This window comes from Cupressus sempervirens, chromosome 4, assembly GCF_028749045.1.
Source record: "Cupressus sempervirens isolate cs-2001-9-10 chromosome 4, ASM2874904v1, whole genome shotgun sequence".
Lineage (NCBI taxonomy): Eukaryota > Viridiplantae > Streptophyta > Pinopsida > Cupressales > Cupressaceae > Cupressus > Cupressus sempervirens.
This window is the reverse complement of record NC_143121.1, coordinates 358,916,698-358,944,491: the sequence shown is the minus strand read 5'-3', so window position 1 is coordinate 358,944,491 and position 27,794 is coordinate 358,916,698. Positions and strand designations below refer to the sequence as shown.

Genomic DNA, 27,794 nt, shown 5'->3' with positions numbered 1-27,794 from the left:
TGAAGAAATGAATAATGTATTTAAGCAAGTATTGGGAGGGGGGCATTGATTTACATTGTTATATGTACAAATGGAGATCAAGCAGTGAGACAATAGACGCAAACAATTTGGAAGGAATGAAGGCACAGAATATAGGATATATATTCAGCTATCTATCCCATCAATATAAAATGAGGCAGCTTGAGGATGAAGGCCGTCCATTACTATAAGCTGTTCCATATCCTCTGGAGCTTTCCAATGGCGTTTGCGCTGGTTAATAAACCAATTGTTTATTTGCTTCTGATCTAAACCAGTGTTCTCAGCCAGAACAACCTTGTCTGTCTCCTGCACCAAGTATGGACATTATTTTTCTTTTCATTTAGATCTTCACATACATAAAGAAACTAAACAAATTTGCAAAATATATTATTATAATTAAAAATAAACAAATGGGCAGAAGATATTATTAATAATATTATTATTATGGGTATTTTTGTGTATAGTACCGATGGATAAGGCCACTTATTATGCAGCTCCCACCACTCAAGCAACTTTTGCCTGGCTTCTTTAGGCAGCTTTCCTTTCTTTCTCTTTTTGAGGAATTCTTTCTTGAGTGAGCTGAAGTAACCACTATACTTTCTTAACAGTTGGTCTTTCAACTCTTTATCTTCTGCTCGTGGGTCAACTTCATTCATCTCCATTTCCCCACAGCTCAGTTCTTCTTCTGATGATCCACCTCCTCCTTCTCTTTCTTGTAGGTACCCTGTCAATTCAATTCAAGATATGATGCAATCAGATTTTATCATAAAGCTTTTGCACTATCTAAAACTCCTTTATTCCACATACAATTTCTATCTAGAATTTATTGTTTTGACTTGTATTCAATTTATTGTGATTTGACACTCCCATTGTTAAACAGTATAAGTAGCTATCAAGTTAGAATGCTTCTAAGTAATTATGAACTTATAATAGAAATTTAATATACCACGTTTCTTTCATTTGATAGTGTTTTAATTTTAAAATATATTTGATTTTTATGGTTTAATTTCCAGAAAGAGGGGTAAAAATTTATTAAGACAGAAAGGAATACAACAAGGAGAGCTCAATATATAAATATGAAAAGATTTTTAATATAGATGAATTTTTTTTTTTATTGAAAAGAATAATAAATTAGATATGGTATAACGATTGTTTATATTTGTGTATTAATATATATTGTATGATGGAATCATATGGATTAAGAAATAATTATAAGAGATCTAATACAGTAAAATCAATCCAAAAATGAATTCAAAACAATCATACTTCCAAACAAACAGATATTTATTAAACAATATAATAATTCTAAAAATTTAATCAAACTTGATGAGTATGATTTCATGTCTAATGTGATGAGACACTTGAACATCACAATTATTTGAAGTCATTTAATCTTAAAAGATGTATTTTCCCGTTCACGTCATCTAATTTTTAAAATTGTTATAATAAGATAAAATGCTTGGTCTTGTCTATTTATTTTCATGAGTTCATGTTTTTTCTTTACTGATTTTCTTGCATTAATTAAGGAGGATTTTGAAGGAGAATTAAATATGAACTATGGAGACCTACATTTCGGTAGCCTACACTGTTTTTAGTAGGGGTGAGTTCACAATAGGTTGATCTCATATATAAAGGTAAAAAAAATATTATATTTTTGAATTATATAGATTAAAGAACAATTATAAGGAAAATCTAATCTATTAATATCAATCAAAAAAATGAATTTGAAACAATCATACTTTCTAGACAAATAAATATTTAAAATTAAACAAGCTTGATGGGAATATTATTTCATGTCTAACTTGATGAGACACTTGGAAATATTATTTTATTTAGTCATAATACTATAATAGAAGTTGTACTTGGTCCTATCCATTTATTTTTCATGTCCCTTTAAATTGTTTCTTCACTATGTTTTTCTTAAATCGTATCAATTAAGGAGGATTTTAAAAGAGAATTAAATCATCCACATTCAGAATTCTTGTAGAGATGGATCTTGAGTGAAGATCTTTCCATTCAAATATCTTATTGATGTCCCCCTCTTTTAGTTCACATAGTTTTTAGAAGTTCCTTCCTTTAAGATTCAAACCTTTAAATGCAATCATTATGACAACATATTTTAAAGGATCGTAGCTCTAAGAGTAAGATTTTGCAAAATGACGTTATTAGTAATATATTTAATTTATCATATTTATTTTTTATTCTCCAACTGATATTAGTTTTCAACTAGACATAACTATGTATGTAAATATGAAGAATAACTAAATAACAATAGATAGAAATCAATAATAATGTTATGGTTCCTTGTTTTATAATAGGTAATTCTAAAATGATTGCCCGCCACTAAGTTTTCGTGGATTTTATACATTCTCTCTAAAATTTGACAACATAATTTTGTACACTTCTTACTTTCTAAGGTTATTGAAACTTTTTTCGAGTAGAATAAAACTAACATTTAAGTACAATCTTGATTTAGTAACTCTAAAAGTTATAATATACAATTTCTTTAAAACCACAAATTAGGTATGGATTTTTGAACTTAATTGAATGTATGATAATAACACTTATGGCTTTGGGTGCTAAACCAAAAACATTATATTTCACTTAAGTGAGAAATATACCGCATGTTAGAAATTCTAATTGTTAGAACATGTTTGCATCCCCTATTATTCTTGTATATGACACAATTTTTGTATTTCATATTAGGAAATCTAATTGTGAGCTTGTTTGCATCCACCTTTTCTTTTGAATATGACATAACCTCTATTTTGACCTATGTCTCATATTAAGAAATATAATTGTTTTTTTTGCATCCACTTCTTTCTCTTGAATATGACACAATCTCTATTTTGATTGTGTATCTCTTTAAATCCTCACAAATTGTACGATTAAGTGCCATACAAGAATCCTCACTTATTGATTAAAGGCTTCATTTATTTTTCTACATTGTTGAAAGATTCCCTATTGTAATTGCTTGACGTTAACATCAAAATCTAAATAAATAAACTTCTCTTTATGAAAGTCATCTAATTGAATCAATTTGCCTCAGTCTCTTAATTTTTCTAATTAGATGAAAGGTACAAATTCGTAATAAAATTTAACAAAACCTATGAATCAAAAACAAAAACAATATTCATTAGAATGACATGTACTATCACCACCTCTAACAATAAATTGTCGCCCATAAGGCCATCCTAAGCCAATGTGTTCTTCCTTTTAGTACTCTAGACCTTGATCTAACACCATTAATCAACTACGCAGGGAAAATCACTACCTTTAAGATTATGATATTCAATTATTGAAAATAAATTTGACTTATTTATAATTATAATTATTCATTAAATCCTATTATTCTATAAGTTACATTGAGAAAACTAAAAAAAGTAGTTACAAGTATCTTAGGCATTATGTTTGCCTTGTGTCGTTACTATAAAACATTATTACTACTAAATGTTCCCTAAAATGTTCTATTGTGACTACGTGTTTCTACACATATTAAACATATATATGATATTTTCCATAGAGTGTAATACTTCGCTTGCGAAATTGAAACTCAACAAATAAGCTATTGCGCTACACACCTTCAATGTAGGTTCTTGTGGTCATTTGGGTTGTCAATTTTTCAAGTTGAAGCTTATGTCATGTAAGTCACATAATACAAGTGACAAATCTTAGGAGTTACTTGTTAGTTAACACAAGAGAATGACTAACATATCACCCGTGAGGCTAAGAGCCAACCATTGGAGTACAGCAATGAGAACCTCATTTTACAATAGAATACTACTTATAGACAAATAAGAATTGGGCATCGCACATGAAAGGCTACTCAAACACAACTTGATGGAAATAATCTTGACTATTACAAAGGAAGATCTTATTTAGGTAGCATAACAAGAATATTGATCCATCACCCCACCTAAAATTTTGACCATTCAAAACTTGAATCAAACCATAATATTTTTTTAAAATTATTTGATCTAAGATCGTCAACCCATTTTTAATATATCACAACTATTATAATTCAAAATTGTTTCCATTATGATGATGATTTTAGTTTCCTATTTATAAATTACAATTCCTCTAGCAACTCAAAAAAACAAAAAGATACTAAATGATCAAAACATATAACCGAACCCCTCACCCCCCATCCCCCTCCTTCCTCCCTCATTTTCCTGACCTATGTTTGGGCTCTCTAAAAAATTCCTACGAAAACGATAAGACGATGGTTTGCTTTAGCAATGTCAATTGTGTCTCAAGGAGGCTCGACATATAATTAACTGATAGCTTCTGCTAGCTTGAAATTTGTATATTTTGACACTATATGACAATTTTCGCTTTATTTTTGTAAATTATTAGAATGATGCCATGAAAATTAGATTTGGACAAAGAATGCAGTCCCATGTGGTTGGCGTACGTCTAACCACAATTTGGCCAATAACTAAGCACTCAATACGGAACACTATAATCTGTACACACAAAGACTGATATGTGTACAACACCAGTTAACTTCAATGTTTGTTTGATTCTTTACCTTCATGTGAAGCTCATCCGGTCCTTTGTAAATTAACACAATTTCAACTGCTACGTCGTTTTCTTTTCTTATATCCTTACAAATAGATAGGTTTTCAATGGCCTGTGATTTATTTTATGACGTTTATCAAAGCAGAATGGTTAAGATTCATCCAACCATCACATTCATCTATATAAATAGACTAATATAGAATGTCTTGGACGAGTCATCTATATAAATAGACTAATATAGAATGCCTTGGATGAATCTAAAAAGAGTAAGATAGAATGCCTCGGAGGGTCCTTCCTCTTCTAATTTTCTTTATTAGATGCACATCTTAGAAAGTTTTTTCTATATAAAGACTGGACCAAATTGAAAGGACCTTACATTTAATATTTTTAAAATAATTGTGAATACAAAGAGAAACCAATACCTTTTGGGGCAAAGAAGGTTGTTGAGTTTAAGTATTCATTTTTTTTACAATATTTATCAATAATTTATTTTGTATAAATAATTTATAATATCAATTACTCGTAGATATATACAATAAATTAAATTAATTATCATTTAAAGTATACTATTATTAATATTATATTAAACATATAAAATATATTTGATTATAATAATATAAAATTTCGTTTAATAAAAAGCTTGGCTCTATTATTATTTAGAGTCTATACTCTAATTTATTAAGAATTTGAAAATGATCATTCATTAGTATATAAGATTAAAATAGTATTATTTCTATTCTTTTATAAGTGGGGAACAATATTATGTATTATATTCTATAAATTTACCTTAATATTTGTTATGTGTTTTATTGTTGTTTAGGTAGCTTTTTATTGTTGTCGGGGCAATGTTATCAAGAGATGCGTCTTCACCCCCCTCCAAGAGACAAAGACATATCTTTGAGACTTTTTGAGTCTCTATAGTCTTCAAAAATGTCTTAACATTGTTGAAATCTCAAAAAGTTTGAGTCTTTGGCCACAAATTAGAAGTCTCACATGCATAGGTAGAGAAAAAGTAAAATCATAAATAAAATATTTAATCTTAATCATCATTTTTGGTATGTGGAAGCTCAAGGACTTCCCATTTGGATTGTAACGAAGCCCTAACTAGAGACAAAGTTTATGACACGTGATACTAGATGTATAACTACTTATTTATTTTTAGTTCTAAGTTGTTCGGTTGTATATCAGCAATTTAGCATCAAACTATATATTTTTGAGTTTCTAATCTCAATATGTAATGATAATTAGTGATTGTTAATATGATATGATCATATGCAATACTCAGAAATCAAATATGCAATTTGAGAATCAAATAATATTAAGTGAGTAAATGATATTACTATTAGTCATTAGTATTTGCCTTTGGATTTAATGTTCAATGTTCATACTTCAAACCTTTCCACAGTTCTTGTTTTTGAAGCATTATGTAATGAATCTATGATATGTATTGAAAATTATTAAAATATATATTTAAAAATTGTCATCTAAGTACCCCTCTTTCCTATTTTTGAAAAATAATGACTTTATGACACAATATTAAATGAGTAAATAACTTTGGATTTAATGTTCAATGTTCATACTTCAAACCTTTCCACAGTTCTTGTTTTCAAAGCATTATGTAATGAATCTATGATATGTATTGAAAATTATTAAAATATATTTTAAACAAATTGTCATCTAAGTACCTCTCCTATTTTTCAAGAAATATTTGTACCATATACAAGTATCCAAAACCTTCAAAGTTCTCCATCTCCAAATAACCTTATGCTAAGGCCTTCTTATTAGTCAAGTTTTGATCAATTTATTAAGAAGCAAAGTATGATGTCAATCTTGTCCCCCTTTAATTAGATTATCCATAATTTAAATATGCAACAAATTTGAATGAGCTTGTTGTAAATCCTTGATCTCTAGGAGATTCTCTAATGTTACATTAAGTCTTTTGGGTGCCTAACCATGGAATACATCAACAAATAAAGTTACATGCACTGATAAAGTGCAATAATAACATGTCTTCCAATGATATGCTTCTTGCTCATATTTATGGACCAATTAGGAGATCTTGACATGTTGCATTTTCAAGTGCATTGATAGCATCATGTTTGTTTTTATCACCTAGTGTTATAGCAACCAAATGATATTTTTATGTCTATTTTGACAGTAAAATACATAAATAACATTTAATGTTTAAAAGACCTCTTTGAAGAGTAGTTTGAACCCTTAGCCTAAAAGCAACAATATATTTATCATCCTTAGAGAGACTCGCTCCCCTCAACTCAAGCAATTGTATCCCAATTTTTTAATTTCATTGAAAGTTAATCAGTGGATTCTCAAACCTAAGCATCAATGACAATATGAGACATATCCCTAACTTTAGTCTATGCCTCCACAATAACTTCATGTCTGATTATCCTTTTCATGGACATATGAAATTGTGCAATGAGCCACTCGATGATGGAATTTTGGCAATTATACAAGATACACAAATTAACCACTTTGTCAAAAACGTAGGGATAGCCGAGTAAATAATCATCCATATTAAACTAAACTAAAGTTGTGCAAGTGGAAGAATTTACTAATTATGCAAAAACCCTTCATCAATGATCAAAATAATCTCAATTCTTGAAATTGAAAAAAAAAAAAAAAAAAAAATTCTGTATGAGGCTTGAATCTTCATGGCAAAAACAACACTATAGCTTAACTATCAACCATGTCAACATCAACTAGTATATACTATTTTTAAATATAATATATTTTCCTTATTTGAAATAATAACTGTAAATAGATAATTATTACAAAAATGACTTTGATTAATAATATATTGTTAAATTTGTATTCATTGGTTTATTTATCATGAAGCTTCTTACACTTCAAAGAGTTATTTGGGATTAATAACCATATGGTAAAGAAATTTTTGCTACTTAAATGTATGGGATGTTAACCTAAGATGCTCACTATTTGACCTATTTCTTGCCTAACAAATCTAATATACATTCATTGGTTAAGCATGCTTCAGTTGGAGTAGCCTATTATTTCAAGAAGGCTCATTGTTTCACCTACATCACTTAGACACCATGACTACTAAATGTTCTAGTCATTATTATGAAAGATAGATTTATAGAAACCATAGTTGTAAAATACGAAACAATATTATAATAGCTATAGCAAACTAGGGCTAGTATTTGTATTTTTTATGACGAATTGGTAATGTTAACAACGTTCTAAGGTAAATATTGGTTGTCATTTTTAAAAAAATTAATATTCAATCAATATATTACAAATATAAAGTGGTAATATTTACAAAAGTTATAAATTTGTAAGTTTATAATTTCATATGTTTTATAAAATAATATAAAATTTTAGAAAATAATTATAAATTAGTAACTTAAGAAAGTTTCATATTTTACAAATAATATATTTTAAAAATATTGCTCGAAACTTAACTATCATATTAAGGATTTTATAAAAAATTAACATGTCAATCTATATAGTCCAACAAATTTTGAAACCCACCAATATGTGAAAAACGACCAATATGGTCATCAAAATCCAAGCCTGCTAGTATACACAGTTCCTTTTTCACCACTGAGACTGTTCAATGACTATTTAAGACGGTCCAAGTAATTTATCAGTTGTTTGCTTAAAATAGAACCAGGTGATCGGTGACTACAGAGACGTTTGGTGAGAGTACCATCTAAACAGTGAATGCGAATGAAAAAACGATATTCTAATTGTTTACAACCCTTCAAAGTTAGACGCCCAAAAGGACACCGTCACGGTTAAGAGCAAGTGTCAGAGAGAAGAGACATGAAAAAGCAGAAGAGTTAGTGGCGTCCACGAGAATGACGACAACCGTCAGCGGTGAGTACATCACACAGCATGGATCTCGCCACCCGTTTTGGGAATGTCCCAAGTCTTTTGCCACACGTCAATCATCTCGTGGATTCATCTCCTCGCATCGATAGGAACTCCATCTTATCAGATTTCCAAATCCATTTTAGAGTACACAAACGCATCCACCTTGTTTCCTTCACTCGAGACAAAGGGCAGATGGGTTCATGTTATAATTAATTACAATGTCTTTCTTTCTTTCTTCCCTTGCAGACTGCACTGTCACTGCACCGACCAGCCCATGTGGAAAATTTGGTCTTTTGGGGGGAGGAGGAAGGAAAAGAGGAGGGCATTTCCTGAATTAAGCGTAACTCATCTCTCTCTGCCACACCCGCGTGCGCTGTGGGGCATTTTGACTGCACCAAACATTTCTTTCTTTGAAGGAACCCATTTTGTTTGTCAGCCTTTGCTCCCCCCCCCTTCTATGGTGGGCATTTTGTCCGGGCCTCAGACCATCGGGCTATTCGGGGGGGTTAAAGCTGATGGTCTTAAGTACATGTATGTGTTTTCATTGAAAAGATTGTAATGTAGGGTTTGTACAATAGTTATCAAGGTATTTTCTCCTTGGACAAAACAACGGTTTTTTAAGGGCCGTTGGCATTAGGGGGTTTGACCTAGCATCTGTCTAGGTTAATTTTTAGTACTTAGAACTAATTTGTACATCAAAATTTGTCGATCTTGAATCTCAGTAGACGTAAGCGAGTGAATAACTTAAAGCTAATCTTTTGGCGCATTTAAAGAGCTCTCTAGAACTGGAACTAGTTATGTTCACTCCCTAATAGCTGCTCACCAACAAAAATAGTACTTTTTGCACAAATGAACCAATCAGTAACCAGAGAGCCAAAAAATGATCAACTAGGGAAACGAAACAGTTACCGCCCATGTATGCATTGCCGCCAGGTCCAAACTCTCCCCAATTACCACCATAACAAGGTACTAATAGCTGATCATTTTTTAGTTTTCTTGGTCACTGACTGATCCACTTGTGCAAAAAGTACTATAGCAGCTATTGGGGGGTGTAAGTGGCGAGCGACCATTTTGAAATGACACTTTTAAACTACCTCGCACTCTACGAGTTCTACAAAGAGCTTTGTAAATGCGGGAAAGCGGAAGGTTAGCTTTAAGCTCTTCACTCACCTATGAAGATTCACCCAAAAAATAGCAAATTTCGATATACGGATTAGGAACTATAGGTGCGTAAAGTTAGCCTGGGCAGCTACTGGATTGTTTGGGGCTTTTTATTAGTAGTAATTGGAAGGGATCTAGATGACATCAGCGGCCTACTCTATCATCTCCCCTATATTGTTTTCTTAAAAAATTAGCAAAGTTCCGTGATTGGGTGTTAGTAATGGGGGCAGTCAGGATGGTTGAGCCAAATAGATTTTGGGGAAAGAGTTTTACTTTTATATATATATATATGTGAGAGATTATTAAGTTTATAATTTCAAGTTTTTTTTAATTTCTGTGTCATGGGTGGGTGGAGTCAGCCTTGTTGAGTCCGAGTCGAGAGGTCTCGAACTCATATTTTTAGATTAAAACGGTAAGAAAATTTTGGTTTTAATTAGAAAAGAAAAAATAAATTAGATCAATGTAGACGACGAGGATGAGTGGTTGTGGAGATAAATATTGTAAGCATATAGCTGTGGTAAGTAATGATCTACAACTTCCCATATTGTTGAAATATGAACTGGCCTCGTGTATAGATAATTGTCTACATATTATTTGCTCTTTAAGAACACTGATGACAAATACAATTTTATAATAGTAGAGCATGTCTTAACAAGCGACACTCAGGTTTTTGTTTCAAACTTTTCTTATATATTATCCGATTTAGTTGGATGCATAGCCACGGATTAAGATAGACGAACCCTAATTCATCCATGAAAAATGGTTGACAGATCTATCAATTTATCAGTATATTATGAGGTGCCATACAAAAACATCAGTGGCAATTTATTGAGACTTTTCAATTATATTATTTCTGTAACTGAAAAACTTCGTGAGAAGTACATTCAATTTCGGCCCAGATATAATGAAGTACGTATTTTAATGTTTTTGATGATTTGAAATGTCATTAGTAAAAAGAAACATCGATCACATTTTCAGATCTTCCTGAGAAGTGATAATAGATCATTAGATCTTCCTGATAATAGATTCAGTGGAATATTAATTGTAGAAAAGATATACGTTAGAATTTAGAAACAATCTTGTCAGACACTAAATGAACCGTGTGATCTGAGATGTCAAAGTATAAAAAGATACACGAACTAAATTAAAAAGAATCTTATCAATACTACATAGACTCTGGAAAGCCTATTTTTGAATATAAATAAACTTGTACGTAAATAGATAAACTAGATGTAAATATATAGACTCGCAAAACAGAAGTTTTGAATACACCGTAAAATTACTTAACAGCCAACCCAACCCTAACGATATAAATGATAAAACTACAATCCTCCCAACGCGTATTGATATTTTTTTTTCTTGGAATGTTTTTGACAAAATTTATTTCTTCGTTTTTTACGTAATGCTAACCTGATTCGTTTAATGGCGGACGGTGATATACCCAGTGATACAATAGAAATACTGGAAAATTTCTTGAAAGCTGAAATTTGCCATTAAAAGAAGAGGAATATCATTAAAGTTTTCTCTGTCTGCACTACGCTCATTACAAGAAAAAGTACAGGAAGAATGTTTCGAGGCAAACTGGCAGCTTGGAAAATCAAAATAACTGTAGCAAAGTATTCACTTGGAACTAAAGTTAGTATATATTGACAGCAATGCTGAAAGGAATCGTCCGGCATATCTAAGTCAGTTTGAAGTTGCGAAGGAAAAGTTAAACAAAGAATCTTCTTTTGCTTCTCCCTTCGGTAGTATTTTAATTTCAGTTCTTAAAGAACAACGCCTTTCAGGGAGATTGTAGTCAGATTGAACTACAAAATTTCTTTTAAATTTAATGGGCCCCTGATAAAAAGTACTCATTCTCGGTTTCCACATTCTCTGTTAACAAGAAACAGCAACTCTTTTCACAACGGTAAACATCTTTGTCCTCCAAACTCATTTTGATGACTGAAAACTTAAAATGTTAGCAATAAATTTCTCTCGAAAAGGGAGGAAGGTTGACAGTACTCATTCAAAGTCCACGAGTGACCCAGATCTTATATGTAATGCTTTTGAAGAGTTTGGATATCATCAAAAGCTTGTTATAAATTATAATAACCATCTCTGCTGTCAGGAATACTGATAAAACCCTTTTTGTAGGGATAGACAAAGAGTTTTTCCTTCTGTGTATATGAAGTTGTGATTAAAAATTATATAGCAGAAATTTCATCAATATCCAAGGTAGATAAAACTAGACTCCCTACATAAGTAAATCAAATTTTCATGAAGATGGTCATCATATTAACACTGACCTGCAACTCACAACTTAATAAAAAGTCGACCTATACTTAGTAGTTTCTGGAGTAATCATAAAGACTTAATGGCTCAACAACTTTGTAAGTGACAGGATAAAATTAGAATAAAATTAAAATAACTATTATTTTTTAATATAAATAGATTTATTTATTACTAATTTTAAATATAAATAGATTTATTTATTATTAATTGTTTCATGAGATCACTAATAATAAGTCTTATTGAGTGCAAAAAGCCCACATCGTAAGAAATGAGCTTAATGAATAAAATTAGCAGAATGGATACCCCTCAGTTTTTGGCTCTGATAGCCCTCAGTTTTTGGCTCTTAGTCATAAAGACCTAGTTTATAGCTCATACTTCTGTATCAACCATAAAACCCTCCATCACTATGTATATTAAGTACAATAACACTACGTATTATTATACTATTATATATGTTATAGTCCACTTAACATAAACCTGCACTAGTTTTCATCATATATATATATATATATATATATATATATATATATTCCAGAACATCTATGATTCTCTAACACAATTTCAAAACTTTGTTTCTCAAAGGTTTTTAAAGTAACTTTAAGTCTGGCACTACATAATTCTATTTAATTATGTAATATATTTTGTCGGAAATAAATGTTTATCACCTTTTTTCCATGATAAAATTTTTACCTATTTTTTAGTGAGAATGTTTTTAAAATCTCTCTCTATCTATATATGTTTTTTGTGATAAACATTCATCTTAATTTGAAGCATTTCTCATTTCTTTATCTTGCTTTCCTCCCATATTTCTCATCAAATAATACCCCCTTTCAAAGTTAAGTTGATGTACCTTGCATATTTTTTTGTTTATATTTTCACTAAACGTTAAAAATGGTTGATCATTTTCACTATATCAACCTACTTAAATAACTCCCAATTCCCCTAATTATGCACTAATTAACCCTCAAAAAATATCTATAAATCATAAATGATTCTATATATACAGTGTCATTTCTTATAGTCACTACAACTTTCAATTATATAGATTAAATGTGACAAAATGTATATAAAATATCTCATATTCAACCAATCTTGTAGTCAACTTCTTATGATCCAAAATACAAGAGTACTCTAAAAGTGTCAAAAAGTGTCAAAAGATGCACAATCACAGGATTTTTAATAATTCCACCAATCTTGTAGTCGGCTTCTTATGATCCAAAATACAGGAGTACTCTAAAAGTGTCAAAAGATGCACAATCAAAGGATTTTTAATAATTCCACCAATTTTTGAAAATTTGCCTTTGCACCTTAATTAGATAATCTAAATTTACACTAATACCTATCTCTATTCTTATTAGTTTATCAATATCAAATATCAAATTACATTAATGCCTATCTATATTCTTATTAGTGTATCAATATCAAAATTCATAAAAATACTTACTATGCAATAAAAAATATGACATGTACAACATTACCTAAATGTCATCACAAGTCATGTCATGCAAATACTCCATTTTACATAGCTCTAGGCTAATTTCAAAAGTAATCAATGAGACACACACCTCTTTTCAATGAATAATAGCTAGAGATCCTAAACTCTCTAACAAATCCTAAACTCTCTAACAAATAATAATAATAAATCATATAATTTTAGAAAAATGTTATATGATGATAGTTATAAGTGATCTTTTTAAAATCTTTTATTTTATTGAAAACATTTGCCAAAAATAAAATATAGTTTGGTATCAATGTGTTGATCCTACTCTTTCTAGAAGTGTTCCTTTTCATAATCTCTCTCATTCTGAACTCCCATCAAAATCATTTACTAAATTAAAAAAATTAATTAATTATTCTACCCTACATATTATACACCTTTAAAAAGAATTCAATTGTTCTTTGTTTTATAAATAGACGAGTTTTAGTAAATTGTTTCCAATTACTTGGTTTACTTATGGCGATAATTATATTTGCCAAAAAAAATTGATTATGCCATGCATTCTTAGGAACCTATCTCTAGATAAAACAACATTGTTTAGCATCATCTAGTGATGCTTAAGTCCTTGAAATAAACTTTAAGGAAATAAAAGGTATGTTTACAAAAAAATTGAGAGTACTTTTAACTAGTTTTATGGGCAAAATTCTAAGGGCTAAGACAACTTAATACATTTATCTAAATGTCCTTAACTCACGCATTAGCTTCTCACCCAACATTGAGTTTTGGTTGAGTAATGGTTAGATTTCCTTCATCTCTCTTATAAAATGATCCTTTGTCTTCCATCTTCCAACTTAAAATATTCAAACTAATATATTCCTTTTTAACTAACTTAATAAACCTACTCTTCTATATGGTCATAAAACTTGAGGACAAGCCTTGGAAAAGATAAATGAGATTGCACTAATATGATGGTTACATCAATACTATTTCAAACATATTTTAACTTTTCACAACATATCATACTCATAATAGACATATAAATCATCTATTTAGTAGAACACTATGAAATTTTTCTCGATTGTCAAACATAAATTCTTTTCCTTCACTAGCTCTTAGTGGGTATTGCCATTAACAAACTAGCAATTGCATTAGATATTTCTATAAGGAAAATAAAACAAACATATTAGAGACATATCTATAGTCCATTTTGGTAAAGCTTGAAAATCACTTTACCTTAGGGTCTATTTGGTTCATGGAATCATAGAAATCAAGATTTCTACAATTCTTGATTTAGCCAAATCAAGGTTTTGCAAATCTTCATTCCTATTTTTGGGATTTTACTTGAACCATTTGTTTAAGTCAAAAGATGAGTGTGAAGACACATTTTTATGCGTAAGCTTAGAGTTGCAGGGAGACTCCAAAAAATAGTCTAATCTATTGTTTTTACACAACTCAAAAAGCGCAACCAGGTTTTGATTTTCAATTCCTAGTTACTAGTGGAAGTTTGAAAACCTAGTTTTGAGACAAAATTATAAGTCTGGTATTCTAATTCCATTTTGCCGATATTGAAACAAACGCAAAAAATTTCAAATCCAAATTATGAAAATGCCAATTCCCATCATCTTCCACCAACTAAACAGAGCCTTAAAGTTCACAAAGCTTCTATAATATGTAACTTCACTTTGAAAGTAGAATCGTCCAAATTATATTGTACTTGTATAGCCTCAAGGGTCAATATTGGTATTTGTAGACATTACAATCATTCTCGTTATCATTATCTTCCATAAAGAAGAATTAACTATTAATTACCGATCGTTTAAATGCAATTGAAAATGAGAGAATATATTTCATTATATAATTATAATTTTTTTAAATGACAATAAATATGAAATATGAAAACAAAATTGAGGAGATTGTAATTATAAGTGAATTTAAAACATATGATTTATGGTTGAGGGCATATGTTCATAATTGAATGAGCCCATGTTACCAATATATTAATTATATATCTATTAAAGTATCTAAACTCATGTAAGCAATCTCTTTTTGTTTCACCAAATTTATTACTATCATATATCAATAACTATATTAGGTCCTTCCTCAACCTTGTAATAACTCATCTCTAAGTATAAATTCAAGGCATATTTATTTTCATCTTTACATTAGTTCTTCCACACAATTGTGAAAATGATCTATGCCATAGCTTGCTCAACCTTGTAATAAACCACCTCTAGTTCTCCAATTCAAGATAAATTTAATTGTGTCATAATATCAAGCCTTTTAATGCAGATATATGACATGGGTCGAGCTTGACTCTTTTTCAATTGCTCTCTTTCTAGCCTAACTCATTTCAACAACTACTAGACACTTGTAGATGAGGTCATATATCAATTAAAAATGAAAACTTTTTATTTTTATATTCATAATTGCTACACAACTTAATCAGCAATTTTATAGGAGCAATCAACTTTAAAATGTCAGCTACATCATAATTGTGAAAAGAAACTAAATTGGGTGGCCTTGATTTGCAATCTGCTATTTTAAATGAGAGAATTCTTTTTTTCAAGTTATATTGAAGTAGTTGTACTAGCCAACATCAATTGTGGGCTTTTATTCTCACCTCTAAGTATCTTTCGAGGGTTAATGAGTTTGATGTTCCTCACTCTCCTTTGTTGGGTCGAGGTTGAGTGATTTGGAATAATCAAAAAATTAGGTCTCATTTGGTTTAGCAAAGACTCTTTTGGATTTGTCATTTTGGGTCTTAAGCTCATTATTTGACATATACCTCGAATGGTCAGCCTCCTATTCTTTCTACTCGTCCCCACCTTTAGGCCCTTTATAGATTTATGATCGTTGGTAGGGATATTGTTTAACATTGTAGGTTTGCCTAAATTTTGTGGTTTTCGTTGGAATCTTCTTTATGCATGGCCTCCAAAAGGATGTGAGATTGACAAACATGAGTTGGCTCAAATTCAAGCGTCTAGGGAGTGAACTACCTTGGGTGGGAATGATGTTCTAGCTTGGGCTAGCAACGATTTGTCTAGCAAGTTTTTGGTTGTTACAAGCTATGCTGAGTTAGTGTAGTGAACTTTTAAGGACATTCAAGTTCCTTGGTGGAAACATATTTGGTATAAGTTCTTGCAACCCAAGTGCAACCTTTTCACATGGTTGGTGGTCTAGAATTTATGTCTTACTAGGGATAATATTTGTAAGCATAGATTTCAAGGCCCCTCGATGTATGTGTTGTGTTATAACTATGATGAAATTGTTTCTCGTCTCTTTTTCCAATGCTCCTTCACTAGACATATCTGGCATTGTTGGTAGAAGGCATGGAATCAAGTTTGTTTGCATGTGTCTTCTTTGCATGAATTCTTTGATCAATGGGGTAAGGCTCTTGTTAAGACTTATTTTCTTCAAGTTGTTTGGACTCTTGGCACTTCTTTTATCGTCTGGCATATCTGGGTGGAAAAGAATCATCGGCTATTTCAAAAAGTGTTGCTCGAGGCTTACCACCTATGGTGATAATTATACATTCTTTGAGAGAAACGATTTTGACTAAATTGATTTGTTTGAAGCAGTGGTTCCTAGTGACACTATTTTTAATAATTGTCTTAATATTCCTCCTCCATAGGACTTGCTCTTGAGGAATAGATGCATACACCCTTTCCATAAAATTAACAAGGGGAGATGAAATTCAACGCTGTAGCGAATTTTTAAAATCAACACAAATGGGTCTTCCCAAGGAAACTCGGGTCGTGTTGGCATTGGTGGATTTAGTAGAAGATAGTATGGAGATTGTTGTTTATGTTTTTTGTTTATAAAGGTCCTCGTACTAAAAATCTTGATGGAGGAGCTACTGTTATTTTGTATGTTGTGTTGAATTCTTGTGTTCTTGGATTGCACATGATCATTTGTGAGACTAATTCACATATGGTGGTGCACATGTTGACTTGACAACATTATGAGAATAATTTTTGGTGGCAAATAGCTTTGGTTGTTTCTTAAAATTAGTTGCATTCACTCATATCCCTAGGGAGTGGAATGATATAGCAGATTATGTGCGTAAATGGTCTACTAATCACATGTGAAATTACAACAATGTAGATAAGGGTCAATTACCTCTAGGTTTGGCCTGTCATTTTGATCACTTGGTAGATATTAATAGTTGTTTGATTCCCTTTCTCTATTTTCTTTAGGTTTGAATTTTTTTTTTAACCCGGCTTCTATTTCAAAAGAAACTAAATTGTCATCACTATAAAACAATGTTTAAGTCAAAAGGTTTTTAATACTTGTTACATTAGTATACTTGGCTATACATATAAATTTTCCATGTTGATAACAAAGATCAAATGCCATTGAAAATTCTTTGATCATGGGAACTATATAATTCATAATCGTCGATCTTAGTTCATTATATCAAATCTAAGATGGGAGTTGAGAACTATTTTAAAATGACATAAAATATTGAGAATATTTTAAAATTGAAGAAAATTATGTGTGTGTGTGTGTATGGGAGTTACTAATCAGTATGATTCTTGAAATTACTAATCCATAGTCTCAATATTGATTGGAACAATCAATGAATTTATACCAATGTTACTTCTCGAAAATAACTTTTAAATGCAACCTCGAATTCTTTCAACACCTCCACACATGTATATTAGGTTTTGATAACAAATGTTCAAATTTTTTCGTAGTATAAATGTGAACTGCACTCTAAAGTATGTTGAAGAGAGCTACCAATAGAATACCCCAAGCACTTAACTAGCATTCAAATTGTAGGGTTAACTCAATGATAAAAAATAAATCAATTGTTGATATGTTCTTTATTCTATTGCATTCATTGCCTTCTTGGTTCCAACTCTATTTGACTCTTGACTTATTGTTTCCAATTTCATAATATTTTAATATGCATTTGTTGGGAAAATATTACGACGTAATTATCAAGTAGTTTTTGGTAAAGATGGTTACTCAAGTGCATTGAGATTGAAATAATTAATCAAAGCAAATGTTGAAGTAGATTTCAATAAACACGGTGTTTTCAATGAAATAGGATTGGGTAATTGTTAGGTGGCTAAAAGTGGAATCTAGTAGCAAAGATGTGATCATTCTTTTTGGGGGGTTTTGTATTTCTTCAACAATAATAGAAAATCCAAAAAATTATTCTAAGTAGTCAATCTTAGTTTAAATTTGGATTTTTGGATTTCATAAAAAGGGTGGATTCTTGTATCATCAATATGTGTGTGTGTGTGTGTCTCCATATTAATGCGTGTTTGTGTGTATTCAAAGATATGTATATATAACATGTCAAGGTTCATTTATCATTGATTCAAAACTTCAAATATGCGATGATAAGAAGTTAGAAGCATGACTCTCATAAAATGATAAATCCATAAACTAGGTTTTAGATATCTTTTAGTTTTAAAAATAAGTAAAGTATTGGCATGTGGGGCTCAATTTTAAGGACCCGCAACCTTTGATTTCTGCAAACTCCTTTGAAAGTCTTGCAAGATTTTGGATAGGAGTACAAATTCTCTAAGGGTTGTACACCACAAAATCCTTAGAGAATTTGGATTCCCATTCAAAACTTCAACAGGATCCAAGCAAGAATTGAAACCAAGATTGCAGCAAAATCACAATTTGGGCATTGACAGAGGAATTCGTTAACTTGAAAAATATTTTAGATTCAAGATATATTAATATGTAAAGAACGTATTCTTTACAACACAAAGCTTCCTTTCAATTGATAGTTTTGAAAGAGCTACACAATTTCTTGAAATGAATCATATGAATTTATGTATTCCCAAATAAACATATCCTTTGAACAAGACAATAATTTTTAAAGTTTATTTATGGTTACATGAGAAAAAAATCCTTGGCCACAAAATTAGAGAACTCTATGAGAATATTTCCTCTATATAAGAGTCTCAGAAAGAAATCAAAGGAATAGCTCTTCAATAAGCACAACCAATAATAAAGCATTGATCATCTGAGAATGGACCATTTCTTATGAAAACATGTCAACAAATTATAAGGGCTAAACATACAATTTCATTGAGTATGAATTAAAAAAATCATATAGTACATATAATCAGATAAGCGAGAAACTAGTAACAAGTGATAATGTGATTTACCGAAGCGATACAACACACTAAGGAAAAGGTTAAAGTTTCGAGAATAATGTAGTTGATGACAATGTCCTCTAGTGAGGAAATTAAAAAACATCATAAATAGAAAAGGAGATTTAAAAAGAATCATCTATCAGGTCTTATATTCAACTCACATTCTTTTATAAAAAACAAGGGTACACAAAAAAGTGAACTATGATTTTATGACTCAAATCATGGAAAACAAAAAATCATAGACCTTTAAGCAAGATCAAGGTAAATAAAACTGGTTGAAACAATAACTAGCAAAATAGAAATGATTATACACCTTGGATTTTTCAAAATTGCTTTTGGGGAGGAAGTTGCAAGTACAAGACAAATAAACTTGAAACTAAGTATAAATGCGATGGATACTAAAGCATTTGTAACTATAGCACAAATAGATATAATCATTTTAGCATTGACTTTAGCATATCAATAGGTTTGGATAGCTTATTAGGTGGATGTAAGGAAGGCTTTATTGATTGGTTTATTTTAACATGAACTCCTTAAAAAATGCCCTTACTTTAACATAAAATCTAATAACTTGGGGCCCTTTTTGTTGCAAGCATAGGAATTGGTAATAGGAATGGCTATTCCAATAACAACTATTATTTGGAATGGAAATAAGCTCATTTTAGGGGCAAAATGGGAATATGTATTCCTATTCCCTATTCCAATTGATGCACCCAACTGAAAATAGAAAACATATTCCTAATTTCCTATTCCCTATTCCAATTGATGCACCAAACTGAAAATAGAAAACATATTCCTAATTTCCTATTCCTATTTCCAGCAACCAAACAGCCCCTTAGAGACGTGAATATGTCATATAGCCTTTCAAACTTAAAACTCCATCTTCTTTGAGATCTTGAAACATTTTAACAAAAAATTGAACCAAACAAACACACATCATAAAGCTTATTTGATTTTGATTCATTTGACTTTTTAACCTTATTGCTTCTAATTTCATAATCCTTTGTTGTATATCTTTCCATATCAATTTTAGTTTTGACATATTATGTTTACATGTCCATTGTAATATGTGTAAATATTGTGTATATAATTAGATTAGCAATAGAGAAGTACTACATGTAATACTTCTCTTGTAATTGCTACATTCAAATTTGAAAGATTATCTATTAATATTTAATAAGAAACACAAAATTTTCAAACATAATCATATTAGCATAACATACATAGTATCATTAACTAGTTAAGATTATAATCCTTCATTCTGAAGTTAATTTTGACATGCACATTATTCAAAAAGATGAGCACCTCTAAACTAGGATTCATAAATCCCCGTGAAGATGCACATTTGAATAAAGATCGACCCAAAAACAAATCAATGCCATATTTGTTTTACACTTCAATTCAATCATTAAAACACAAAATAATCATAAATTTAATATATTAAAATAGATGCCTTTGTAAGCCTCATATAACAATGTTGTACCACTAATTCTTAATTTTAAACGGAGAATTAAAAATACACTTCATTCTATTCTTAATTATTTTGATATAATAATTACGTAATGACATTTTTCTCGTCAATATTATTCAGATAGAGACCATTACACGAAGTGTCTTGGTTTAAACCTTATAAATTCTCAATATCATATTATTGTTTTTTGAATTTTAAACCAATACATATAAAAAGGTTAAGAGGGGATAGTTAAAGGAAAAAGATCGTTACAGGACCCTAGTAAAACTAGCTTCTAGATAAGTAGTAGGCACTGAAAGAAGACAACAAAAATAAACGTAACTACAGACATAAATGTGAATTAAAAACTTCTAATACAGTCTGGACAGCCTAGAATTGCCATTGTCACGTACAATATACTTTACAAACATTAGCAATTTTTCAATAGCTACATTTTGAGAAATTGGAGTCTTCAATAGCTTTACTTTGAACTTACTCTATTTGACAAAGGGATGCAAAGATTTTCTGTTAAAAGAGTTTCAAAGCCTCATCCTCAGGAAGAGAGCTACTGAAACAGCATCTTCTAACAAACGCTGGGAATATTCATAATAAAAAGCAATGCCACAGCAGTTAGATCTTTCTTTATCTAATTTGCCGAATGGAAGTGACTATCTTTATATATATATATATATATGCATTGGATAACCATTTCTGCAGAATGACTTGTTGGTCATTGTTTCGATCATAGGATCTGTTTCAGTTCGACTTGTTGGTATGCATATATATATATACATATATATATATATGTACATACATAATATATATATATATGCACTGGATAACCGTTTCTGCAGAATGACTTGTTGGTCATTGTTTCGATCATAAGATCTGATTCAGCTCAAACCCATCTAGCATTAGGGATTTCATGACTAGGAAGTGGAAACAATACTTTAGGTTCATGCAACAGTGAGTAAATATGGTAATTGATGACTAATTTGATAGTCTATTTATTCTTTTACTTGTAGCTTAAGATAATCACTGTGGTCTCCACCTTTCAAATCCCACTTCGATTTTATTACTAATGTAGATTTTGATCTTATGTTCAAATGAACCCACAGAAAATCTGTTAACCAACGCATCTTGTTCTTGTTCACTAGAAAAAATCATTTTCAGCCTGTTGTACATCATGGCAACAACAAAATTTTGTAATACCTTAGCCAAAGATATCTTTGGGCTCCACAAGCAGCTCAAACGAAATTGGTAGTTGGAGAGGATTCTCATATTAGTATAATGGATAAATAATTTCTGACATATTCTTATGGGGTTTACAGTTTGTTGGCATAGTGCCTATATTATTTCAAATGAGACCCCCTCTATCATCAGTACGTGCTTTTGGTGTGATGGCAAAATCTACACGATTTTGGATTAGACCCCTCTCTATCATCAGTAGGTACTTTTGGTGTGATGGCAAAATCTACACAATTTCAGAAGAGACCCCTCTCTATCATCAGTACGTGCTTTTAGTGTGATGGCAAAATCTACACAATTTCAGAAGAGACCCCTCTCTATCATCAGTACGTGCTTTTAGTGTGATGGCAAAATCTACACAATTTCAGAAGAGACCCCTCTCTATCATCAGTACGTGCTTTTGGTATGATGGCAAAATCTACACAGTTCAGAGAAGGAACCTAAAAGACTATAGTGAAAGACGGATTCAAGGTATATTAAAATAAATTAGTAAATGCTGCTGGTATCACAAGTTTCTACAGGCAACAGGGATTTGGGAAAGCTTTTTTATACAGTAGCAGCATGGCTAGTGGCTATCCTATTGCTTTACTTTTTCATTTTAATATTTCCTGTAGAAGTTCGTCCTTTTGCATGATGGGTTAATGGCCATGCCTAGTAATGAATCCATTTGAAAGTGGATTGTGCAATAATGTTTGTGTTAAAATATTGTTTTCGTATGATTTTGTCACGGATTGATCAAAATGTGGTAGTTGTAAGAATAATAGAAGAGATTCTGCATTCTGTATTGAACTATTTTAAAATAACCTGCAGGTGTGCAGTCTAAATGAATTATTTGGGTGCACAAAACGAAGTTGTTGATTACTTCATGGTAGAAAATCTGACATCCAAAAGAACTATGAGATGCATTAAGATTGCAGACTGCTTGACCTGACCTGAGGCATTAAAATACTTGCACTTGTTCATTCATTTAAGCAAAGGAAGGAAGAGGAAGGCATACCTGGAGGAAAAGTAATGCCTAATGAATTGAGTTGACTTTCCATATTGTTTATAAACACCATGGCTTCTTTGCAAGTCTTTGAGAGTTCTACCCGGTGTATCCCCAACGTTTTGCAGTAGGCTTCCTGTTAAACAAGAAAAGTTGGAGGCTAAGAAAATGGGGTTCTCTATTTCTTCAATTTCATTTCCACTTGCTTCGGCAATACAACTACTCAAAAAAAACTCTTTAAAAATCACCATGAATTGATCTAGCTCGGGATCTGCTCCTATACTCATAGTTGTAGACCTTTTCCCTTGCAAGTTTCCCTCAATCATCTCATCCAGCAGTGCCACCAATTCAGGAGAAGCTCCACTCTGAAATAAAAAACACAAAGCTCAAGACATTGCAATCATGGTGACACTAAACAAGAATTGAAAGGGGGCAACTTATAAGTCTCAGCATGAAGCTCAACAGTGTAATCTACTATATGTTCTCGTGGATTGGCGAAATTAGATGACTAACAACAGTATAAACTCTCTCAAAAATCTGTCCCATTGTCGAGAACACTCATAGTGCAATATCAGATTCATAGAACCAAACTATGAAGTTCCGATTTTCCTTTTTGGCAGAATCAGAAAGATGGGTGTAAAACTATTTTTTATCAAGCAATGGGATGAACCAAGTGAATAGTAATGGACTGAGGATAATAGTAATTCATGTGTTTGCATCTTCTATATGTTGCAATATGTGATGGTGATGATCTAGTTCATTCACCTTAACAAATTTATAAGGTTCCGTATGAAGCTCAGCAGCATAATCTACTGTATGTCCTCATGTAGTGTGAAGATTGTATGATTTACAACAGTATAGAGCCTCTAAGAATCAATCTCATTGTTAGAGAACTCTCGCTAGTGCATAATCAGATGCATATTATACCAAACTATGAAGTTCCCTCCTCTTTTCTCTTGGGCAAAATCAGATGGATACAACTATATATTCTAAAGATATCATAATCACATAGATATAACCAAACCACAATGAGTTTCTTCCTTTTCGTTTGTGCAGAATCTAATATATACCCAAACCAACTATTAGTGTCTTCCCTTACTTTACCTTGTGACAATCCATGTATCAGATAAATGGACATAACTAGTATATCTATTCTTCAAAAAGCTATATAAAAGACACCAAGAGATATCATAATCAGATGGATATAATCAAACCAGCTTAAGTTTCTTCGTTTCTTTTGTGCACAACCCAATAGATAGAACAAAACCAACTATTAGTTTCTTCCCTTACTTCACCTTGTGATACTCCATGTATCAGATCGATGGACATAACTAGTACATCTATTTTCAAAAGTCTAATATAAAAGACACCAAGAGATATAGAAAAGATCAGACCAGCTAAAGTTTCCTTTTCATTTGTGCAGAATCTGATAGATATAACCAAACCAACTATTAGTTTCTTCCCTTTCTTTACCTTGTGACACTCCATGTAAGCTGCCAACAAGCGAGGATAGTGAGGATGGGCAGCTATTGTGGCCTTGATTGCATCCATGGATTCCTTAGGGTTACTATTATCATAAGTAGGAGATTCACTCTCTTCCTCCATGGAACTCACAATGGATTCTTTGCTCTGCTGATGTTGTTGTTGATGTTGATGTTGTTGGTGATGATAATGAGAGAGAGCTCTGACAACTAATGAAGGCTCCGGCCAGCACAGTCTTCTCCCCCCTCCACCACCTCCGGCGGCGGCGGCGGAGGAAGCGGTGGCTCTAGTTTTTCTATGCAATTCCAAGTTGTTTGAGTGCATCTCCATTTTGACGGAGGACAAGGACGAATCTGAAAAGACCGTGGGCTGTTCACTCATCACCAACTGTTCAGTTTGGAAGTGACCACCGACAAGATGCTTGGAATGATGATGATGATGATCCACTGCACCATTAAATATGGCTCCGGCTGAAAGTAGAGCTTCAACATGACCACCATGCCCATTGTTGTTGTTATAGGATGAAAAGGCCGAGCTAGGATGGAGAGGAAGTGGCACACTCATAATACTTTCCCCATTCTGCTGATCTTGTTCTTGCTCAGTCATTAGGGCCATCATAGAACCACCCACTCTCAAATCTCCATACTCCATGCCATAAAAACCACCACTTTGATTAATGTTCATATTCATCTCCTCCATAGCTGCCAAAACCCCAATCCTGATCCTCACACATCACCACACCACAGCCATTGAACACAATTCACAACAATCCATAAGCAAAACCAGCCTAAAACCAATTCCCAAGAGTCCATATAGTTCTTTATTACTCAATCCTAATAGTTTATCAATCTTCTACCAATAATTCTTCCCTCCTCATTTCACTTACATTCTCAACTCCAAAAAAACCCACTTCAGTTGTTCTCTACTCAATCCCAATAGCTTTTCATTGTTCTACCAAAGATCCTTCTCTCCGCATGCCACTTCCACTCCCAATTCCAAGAACCCACTTCAGTTCTTCTTGCTTACTCAATCCTAATAGTTAATCAATGTTCTACCAATGATTCTCCCCTCCCCGTTTCACTTTCAACTCCAATTCCAAATACCCACTTCAGTTCTCTCTCTTTCTTGTTCAATACTAGCAGTTTACTAATGATTATTCCCTTCCCAATTCTAAAGACCCACTTCAGTTTTCTCTTACTCAATACCAATAGGTTTTCAATGATCCTTCGCTTCCTAATTCTTCAAAAACCCACTTCAGTTCTTTCTCTCTCAATGATAGTTTTCCAATGCTCTAGAAATGAATCTTCCATTCCCATTTCACATCCATTCTGAATTCCAAAGACCCACTTCATTCAATACCAATAAGTTTCCACTGCCTTGCCAGCAATTCTTCCCTCCTCAACCTCACTTGCCTTCCCAATCCCCAAAACCCACTATTCACTTCCATCCTCCGCCCCAAAAACGTACACCCATTCTTCAATCACAGCATGTGAGCTCATTCCATTTCCTCATGCTGCTAAAATTCTCCAAACGTTTTCCCCTGTGAAAGCAAAATACTTGTCTAGATCTTGCATGCAAAGTACCATCAATAAGTAGTCTAGTACGGTGTTGCGTATGGAGTATGAGGGAGGAGATCTAAGGAGCCTTGGTAGATCCTGGTTCCAATCCAAAGTACAAGATGAGCCTGTGGAATGTTGCTCAAATTTTCTCCTTCCTTGCCTAGGACATAGAATAGGTGAGGCAGGGAGGCATTCATTAAAAGCTCTATATCCATTCCAACATGCTCTCATTAAAAGTGGTCAGATCATACAATACGCTTCATTCATTTCTGCCCACGTATGCATGGCAGTCCTAGGGCCATAGATAGATAACACTAGACACCTAAGGGATGTGTATAGAGTTAAACCATTTGTTTTTGTTTTTGTTTTAGGCTCCCCCCCTAATGCCCTAGGTATGTGGATTAGGTTAAAAGAAACGCCTAGAAACCAAAAAAACAAGAGGGAAAAAGATCGTATGGTAAACGAACCGTGGTCAACAAAATATTTCCTACAAGGGGTGTGGTCACGTGCAGCTGACAGAGATGGCAGGGAAACCGGCCCTAGGCAGTACTGACTGCCGGGCCAAGCTGCCGACGGAAAGGCCCAACCGGTTTCCTTCAAGCGTGTCACCGGCAAACCTCTCCAATGAAATTTGTCGACGCTTTTCTTGCATGTTAATTTTGATTTGTTGTTGACAACGCTTTTTTCTTGCATGTTAATTTTTTTATTTGGGGATGCTTTTTTATCATGTTAAATCAGGTTTACTAAAGTTGTTCTTATCGTGCTTAAGAATTTGTAGAGGGTTCTCAGATTTCTATTGCATGTCATTTTTGGGTATTATTTTACTCATTATAAAATTATTCTCCTCTATTTTTTATGTTGATTATTTACAATATTTAATGTGTAAAGTAAAAGTGATGTCAAAGTTCATTATAAGAGGACAAAAATCCCAATAATGGGGCTCTAGTGTAATGGTCATACATATAGTTTTGTGTTCAAGCTATGGATTTAAAATTGAGTGTTATATTCAAACGGTTTTAGTTTCCAATAAGATGTCTACATTCTTTGAACTTCTATTTGTTATTATTAATATTTATAGACTTTATTAAATTTGAATCATGTCTAATAAAATAATTTTTATTTGGAAATATTTTATAAAAAATTATTAGAAATCAAATTGTAATGATTGATGTTAATATTTTCACATTCTATTTTGAAATAAGGGTTAAGATTGTTTTTAAGGCTTTACATTGATATTTACACTCTTTTAACTCTTTTTATAAGGACTGAGATTACCTTTTGTAAAATTATTTTAAATTTCTCTTTTATCTTTTATATTATTTATATGTAAAGTTTAAAATAAACAAATCACTAAAAGAGACACATAAAAAAGATGTTACACAACAACAAATGAAACACAATCTCTTCATTTCCCAAAATGCATGTGAAACCTCACAAAATTAGAATGAAGCCTAAATCATATCCGTAATATTTTACAACTAAAATAGAAAGAAAAGTCCACTATTGATGTACTAAGCAACATTGTACAATCAATAGAAAAGGTTTAGTGGAAAAATTAAGGAATGGTTTAATGTGTGGGAGGGTGGATAGTATTATGTAAACAATTGGTTGAGGAAATGGTCAGTCATATGACTACCCAACAAGAGGGCCCCGCACTACTCCATATCAAGCACGTTTCTTT

General features: G+C 31.9%; 1 protein-coding gene across 1 annotated transcript; it reads right to left on the bottom strand.

The window, feature by feature from the left end:
* Positions 1–26,369, bottom strand: LOC149561551 (homeobox protein rough sheath 1-like). The gene is made up of 5 exons (XM_089825182.1): positions 24,546–26,369; positions 23,321–23,437; positions 23,085–23,208; positions 486–742; positions 1–324 (listed from the first exon to the last, which is right to left on the bottom strand). Exons 1-5 carry the CDS (start codon positions 25,251–25,253, stop codon positions 145–147), a joined length of 1,386 nt encoding a protein of 461 aa, XP_089681308.1. The 5' UTR covers positions 25,254–26,369; the 3' UTR covers positions 1–144.
* Positions 26,370–27,794: the final 1,425 nt, after the last annotated feature.

Bases quoted from the DNA above. Each gene is read 5' to 3' on its own strand.
- LOC149561551 (XM_089825182.1), bottom strand. From the start codon at position 25,253: ATGGAGGAGATGAATATGAACATTAATCAAAGTGGTGGTTTTTATGGC. The intron at 23,438-24,545 runs GTAAAGAAAGGG...TTTTTATTTCAG, and splicing joins CTTACATGGAGTGTCACAAG to AGTGGAGCTTCTCCTGAATT. The intron at 23,209-23,320 runs GTGATTTTTAAA...CTTGTTTAACAG, and splicing joins CCGAGCTAGATCAATTCATG to GAAGCCTACTGCAAAACGTT.